This window comes from Theropithecus gelada, chromosome 7b (assembly GCF_003255815.1).
Source record: "Theropithecus gelada isolate Dixy chromosome 7b, Tgel_1.0, whole genome shotgun sequence".
NCBI classification, from domain to species: Eukaryota; Metazoa; Chordata; class Mammalia; order Primates; family Cercopithecidae; genus Theropithecus; species Theropithecus gelada.
In genome coordinates, this window is record NC_037675.1 from 27,583,126 (window position 1) to 27,589,463 (window position 6,338).

At 34.5% G+C, this 6,338-nt stretch overlaps 1 protein-coding gene across 5 annotated transcripts in view; it reads right to left on the minus strand.

The window, feature by feature from the left end:
- The window catches only part of NOVA1 (NOVA alternative splicing regulator 1), a 152,212-nt gene extending 145,940 nt beyond the window's left edge, over positions 1 to 6,272 (minus strand). For 2 of the 5 annotated variants that reach the window (XM_025392955.1, XM_025392958.1), the window contains exons 1-2: positions 6,065 to 6,260; positions 4,183 to 4,326 (exon numbers count right to left, since the gene is read on the minus strand). In XM_025392955.1, the coding sequence (XP_025248740.1) occupies positions 4,183 to 4,326; positions 6,065 to 6,200 (280 nt within the window). In that variant the 5' untranslated portion in view covers positions 6,201 to 6,260. Of the gene's footprint in view, positions 1 to 4,182; positions 4,327 to 4,709; positions 4,850 to 5,346; positions 5,857 to 6,064 lie in introns of those variants that run through there. The other 3 variants (XM_025392953.1, XM_025392956.1, XM_025392957.1) reach the window with 3 other exon arrangements.
- Between the last annotated feature and the right edge of the window lie 66 nt (positions 6,273 to 6,338).

The following is a 6,338-nucleotide window of genomic DNA, read 5'->3' on the forward strand; positions in this document are numbered from 1 at the left end:
TTATGTTTCTCCTTCAACTCTAGATATAGAGATAAAACATAAAAGTAATCCTAACAATAGGTAGTGTGTCAAATAAACATTACAACTTTAAGATTCAAGGAAAAACACTTTAGCAACTCTTTGAAGATACTAAAATCAAAGGTATGACCTAGTGTAATGATAACTATCCTATTAAACCCACCCAACAATGTTGGAAATTACACTGTTTTATTTTCTCTACTTGTTATAGTTCTATTTATCACTAATTTTGCCTTAACATATATACCAATAAATGTCCAATATTCTTTGTATCTAAGATCAAAGTACAGACTGCAACTTTTAGAAGCTGTAAGAGATTCACATTCATATGTACTACCAATATCATAACACTCTTCCTTCAATGATGTAAACAGAAATAATGTTTTAAATTCATTATCTCCTCTGATTTGCAAAAAATTATCATAATTATACAATTCTAGTTCTAAAGTTTAATTTGGCCACTATATTTTCCCCTTTTCAAAATAAAAGCAATGTTGGGTCTTTCCTTCCCTATAAAAAATTTCACTTACATTCTGCTTTTTTATGATTTAAAAAAACGTATAATGGTTTGTGTTTTTTTTAAAAAGCACCACCCAATTTGGACAGTAAGAAAAACTGAAATATAATGAATGTACAAATAATAAGTTCAAATTTTAAATTAGGAACCATAAAATGAAATATTTTTTATTAAACGTGATCCTAGTTTTATAACCACAAATACAAAAACAGTGTAAAATAGACACAGATTCCAACACCATAATAAAGGATTCTGTTTGACTGATGTAATGAATATCATATAATAGAATAAAAATAAGTATACTATGATATGTTCTAAAATCTAAGGAATATAAGAAAATATTTATTGCATACATCCGTTATCACTTCCAACCAATAATGCACTCAGTAAGTTTTTCGGATTACCTACCTGAACCATCCATTAAATAATTTCTACAGATAAAAATCAGTATGTTTATTAACAAAACCCAAACATATCCTTATGCCAAATAAAAGAATAAACATAAACTATCATCATTCTGAAAAGGAATACAATAATATATTCCTCAAACCAAGAAAGCTGTTGTTTACTACAAAGTAACTTGCTATAAACTAATTATAAAAAGATATATAAGTAAATCAAATTGGCTTGCTCTAATCATGTAAGGAAAAAAGGTATATTCCTAAACCACCAGAATTAAGTCAGTACTCTGTAAGATTTGATTTTGAAATAGATAAATGGATTATGTAGTACAGCAAAAATGATCTACTTGCAGATCATTTTATCTGATTGCAGTAATTGAAGACTACATTTTACAATTCCTCATCACACAATTTTCTCGTTTGTTATTTAATACATGACATTGAAAAACACAATGCAATATCCAGCTGTACAAATTGTCAAATTAATGTACAAAAATGTTTTCTTCATTTCAACTATAATTTTAAAAATTACTCATAAAGGCAGGGTTGCTTAAGATATTTTCTAAAGAAATAAGAAAAACAAATAAGCATACAAGGAAATTATATTGGCTATAATTTTTTAAAGCACCTATCGTTTGAGTTAAAATGTATTAAAATGTCCCCAAAGTGTGTCTGTATTCGGTGTTATACATCCTGAAGAAAGTTTTCGAAAACACACTAGTATTTTAACTAAACCTTACAAACACAATTACATTGTTTAAAAACTTGGGTAATTTGAGAAAATCCATTAGGTTATACAACTAAAGTAGACTTTTCCCCAGATATGCTCTCTTACCAAATAAGAAACAGAAAAGGGCTTCATGAAATAAACACTAGGCATATTTATTCTAGTAGATTACGACAGTCATAAATATACATATATATAGCTTTAAGAACTTCATATATGTATGAAAGACACAAAAATGGGATTCCAAATGATTTCATTAATCCTATAAGAAATTCTTTATAACTTCGTGATAAGATCACAGTTTAGTTCATCTGAGATGTGCAAGGTAAGTGTCCCTTACGTACATCTACGTACATCTGAGTAAGAGAAATTGAAAAGAGCTCAGAGGCTATGTTGAAGAATACCGGGATCTTAAATTATTCTGCAGACTTGTGGTCAAGTGTGAAGAGAAAGACTATTAAAATTAAAGTCTATCTGAAGCAAAGAGATTATCTGTCCAAACAGGTAATAATCTGGTTAAAATTGTATTTTAATACAAACTGTTCAGAATTCTTTAAGCTTCTTATAAACTACAAGGCTTTATTTTATCCTTAAAATTGATCCCACACTGTATGATTGGTTTCCACCTGTTACCGGCAAAGTATAGCCTTCTTTTATCCGACATTTCAACTCACATTTGATCAGGTTACGTCACTACACACTCGAATTTTATTCAACGCATTCCAGCTTTCCATTTTTTTCCAACAGATATTCTTGCTCTTACAAATAACATGCCTCAGAACTATAAATAAAATATTCAATTTCAATGTAATAAGCAAAAAATGTACAACTAAGTGGACTAAAAACAAAAGATCTAATTCTCAGTGCACCCTTTCCAACCCACTGAAAATAAACTATATTCAAATTAAAAGACATTTAATTTACTATTTGGAATATCCTTGATAAACACTAATTTTCTGTAACATCCCTGCACATCTGATACCACCTCATGTATAATGCAAAAAAGCTATTTCATTTTCATCTATTGACAGTGAATTTAATTTACTATTGCACCTCTTTTCCTAGAACTATCACATTATTAATTCTGCAATCAAGCTCTTTTGAGTGCTTTTATTTGTACTAGGGGTTTTCACAATCCCATATTGATTTTTTTTTATCATAATATACCTTTTAAATATATGAATGGGAATATGTTAGCAAACTTTCTTAATGCATAAGGGAAGTTTCAGAGACAAGGACAGCCATCTGCAAAATTACACTCACAGGAAACAAACTTTAGAGGAACATCGTGTCTAATATATTACATTTTAGTTTAATGCTTACAAAAAATACTACATTTAATTTATAAAACTGAATGATAGTTTCAACCATTCTAAAACCTTCTTATCCAGTATAATGGTCTGTTTCTAACACCAAGTGATTGGCTATGAAAAAGAAGTCCTCCAAATGTTCTGCTTACATTCATGCCAGATGTCTTTGCTGTATTAAAGAACTCTTACTGAATTAGATCACTGAAAGCAAATCAGCTTTTCTTTTCCACCAGGAAGAAAAAAAATTAAAGCAGTATTGGTTCCCTCAGCACTGAATTAACGTTTTTGATAGCCATAAAGATAAAATAACCTTTAAAAAAAAATCGCAGAAAGCTAGATTTAAATAAAAGCAAACCAGCTGATAATGTTTTATCTAGGAAATGTACTACTCAATTACAGAGACTTTTCTCTTAAACCTAAAATACATACAGTGATTAGCAAAATATAAAAAAGAAAAAGAAAAAGATGGACATGCAGAACTATTTAACACTTAAGAAGGCATACTTGAAAGTAAAAATCAAAAAATTTATACCACCTAGGAAACTTCCCATATTCCAGTAGGTTACTGTACTACACTAACTGTCAACATATTTAATCAAATTTAGCTCTTAAGTTAACATGAATTCTGAAGCATTATTTTACTTCTTGCATAACAGTATAAATTTCCTTATATCAATTGCATTAAAACTGAAATATTTAAAAAATCTGAAGAGGCAACATTTGTCCTCTTTACTTCACTCCAAGGCCAACAAACAAAGCAATGAAGCAGAAAGAGGTACATAATGGATTCAGAAGTAAATGGTCCATTCTTTAAGAAGCCTCCCAACCCCCCTCTTCGGAATTCACTCTAAGCTAATTGTCATTACAATGATGTCTGAAAACTTCAGAAGAACCCTATTTCCTGATGCCAGATGTCCAGGTTTCTATCTTGAAATTTTTGAATTTTTTTGCTAATAAGAATTATTCAGAAATACCCGAATCATCTTGTAACTGGTCTAATTCACATACACAGTACAACAATTATAGGAAAAAGGCATAATCAACAATAGAAATAATCTGAAAATTTTTCCACAACATACTCCAATAAAGCAATATCTAAATAAAGTCTCCAGTATTGTTTAAAAATTCTTTCAAGACAGCATACAACACATGTAGATCTTTCCTTCCTGTAGGGAGCTCATCAAACAATCTCTTCACCATTGCACCTACCTGGGTAAAAATCTTTGGACTTAGACAGCTTGATGGTGGCTCCAGTTTCTTTTTGCAACTGAACAATTGTCTGTCCTCCCTTCCCAATTATAGATCCAGCAGCATAACTAGGTATGAGAACCTTTAGAAAATACTGGCCGTCTTCTGAAAAATGCAAAGAAATATACTCGGTTAACACAGTATTTCAAACTTTGTATCCCCTCTCCACCCTCAAGAGAGAAAAACAGCAACTAAAGCACTGGGTATATAACTGCAGGAAATACGAAGTTAAACATGTTTTGAGAATGAAAATAAGCCAATTACACTGAAAAACAAATATGTACAAAATGTTTCCCATTTTATAGGATTTATACTTTCAAAGCTTGGAATTAAAATATAAACATATTCTATTATTTTGCAGCACTGTAAAGACTGGTGACTAAATTCCAGTTGTTATTCCAAACATGGAAATCTTCCAATTCTATCTGTGGCAAAATGAAATGAACTGACCCTTTAACAAAACTTCAGAGATTTATAAGATGACGAACCTTCACTTAACATATTGAAAAAGAAGAAAAGCCCAGGACTGTAAATAGTGATGAGCTGTATTTATTTGTCATTAACAAACACATAAGGACTACAATTAGCCATTGCCTATATCCTACTTAAAGTCCGCAAAACAACCATTCTCCTACCAAATAATCCACTCAAACTGTGGGGTGTATTCCAAGTCTTCAATAACTGCCAGAAAATAACTCAGTGTGGTGGACCGGCAAATCTAACTAATCCCAGTGCATTTCTTTAGCAGTTCTTAGTCTACCGTGAGCTCCTTTAAGCTCATTAATTAAAGGACCTTAAGAAGAATTTTGCCAATACTAAAAAGCTTAGGAGTCATTTATATTAAATACTATTAAAAGTGACAAAACAGACAATGTTCCTTTCCCAAAATAATCACAACTTTTAAAACGGAGAGGGAGTCGAAGAACCAGGAAAAATAAAATGAAATGTTTTAGAAAATAAAGCCAACTCCACAAACTTTCATTTCCATCAACTTGATCACGTCTTATACAGGAGACACCCCGGTAAATCCAGCTTTCTTAATGTGAATGAATGTTCCAAATGTTGCGGTGTGCCACTCAAAAGACCCCCATCCGTCTACAATGCATATGCTGGAGATAAATTCACCTCTGCTTCGATGCATTGGGTGCATTGTTAAGATGACTCCAGTGCAAATGAAGAAGCGATATCGGTCCCGTTAAAACTCATCTTCCAAGGAAGCGCAGGATGTTAACTAACAAGTCACCGTTCCAGACACCCCCAACCTCGTATGCACCCCCCTGAAGACAAATCAATGAAATATTTGCACCGACAATCTAAGTGCGGTAAGGGCATGCACTCATCAAGATTTTGCATACTACTTGTGGCCCAAAGCAAGAGGATGGAGAGAGGAAAAACTCTCCGGCGCCCCAATCATTCGCAATCCGCTACCCAAGTGCCATTTATTTATTTATTTTATCAGACTGTTAAACGCAGCGCGCATCTTCGGGCGGCCATCACCTCACTCCGGGGTCATCCTCCTCCTCCTCCTGAATGGACCGTCTTGCCCAGGTCTAGGATATTTACATGGTCAACCTCTGGACCGATTAAATGGAAAGATAGGTCTATTCCGAAAAACTGGTCGCCATTTTGATGAATGATAAACACAGAAATGGAAATGTGTAGGGGACAGCTAGGAGCGGGGCAGGTGCAGGGGAGGGGGCGCGGGGCAGGGGCGCAGGAGCCGCCGGGTTCGGGCTGGAGGTGTCCGGGCCGCGGGAGGGAGGGAGGGAGGACGGCGAGAGGGAGGGAGGCAGGGGCGGGCGGCGGGGGATGGGGCCAGCGGGGAGGTGGAAGCGATACCCACCGCCCGTATTGGTCCTCTTGGTGCTGCCGGCTTCAGGGGGGGCTTCCAGCGGCCTTTTCCGCGAGTCCGGCGGGTCCAGGTCTATGGGAACCCCAGTGTGGGTCCCGTTCTGCTGGATGGGAGCTGCCGCCATCATGTTTGCAGTTCCTGCCGCTGCTACCGGGAGAAGGTTCTCCCTTTTGTTTTGGCTTTTTCTTTTCTTTTTCTTTTTTTCTTTTTCCTTTTTTTTTTCTTTCTTTTTTTTTTTTTTTTTTTTTTTTTGGGGGGGGGGCGA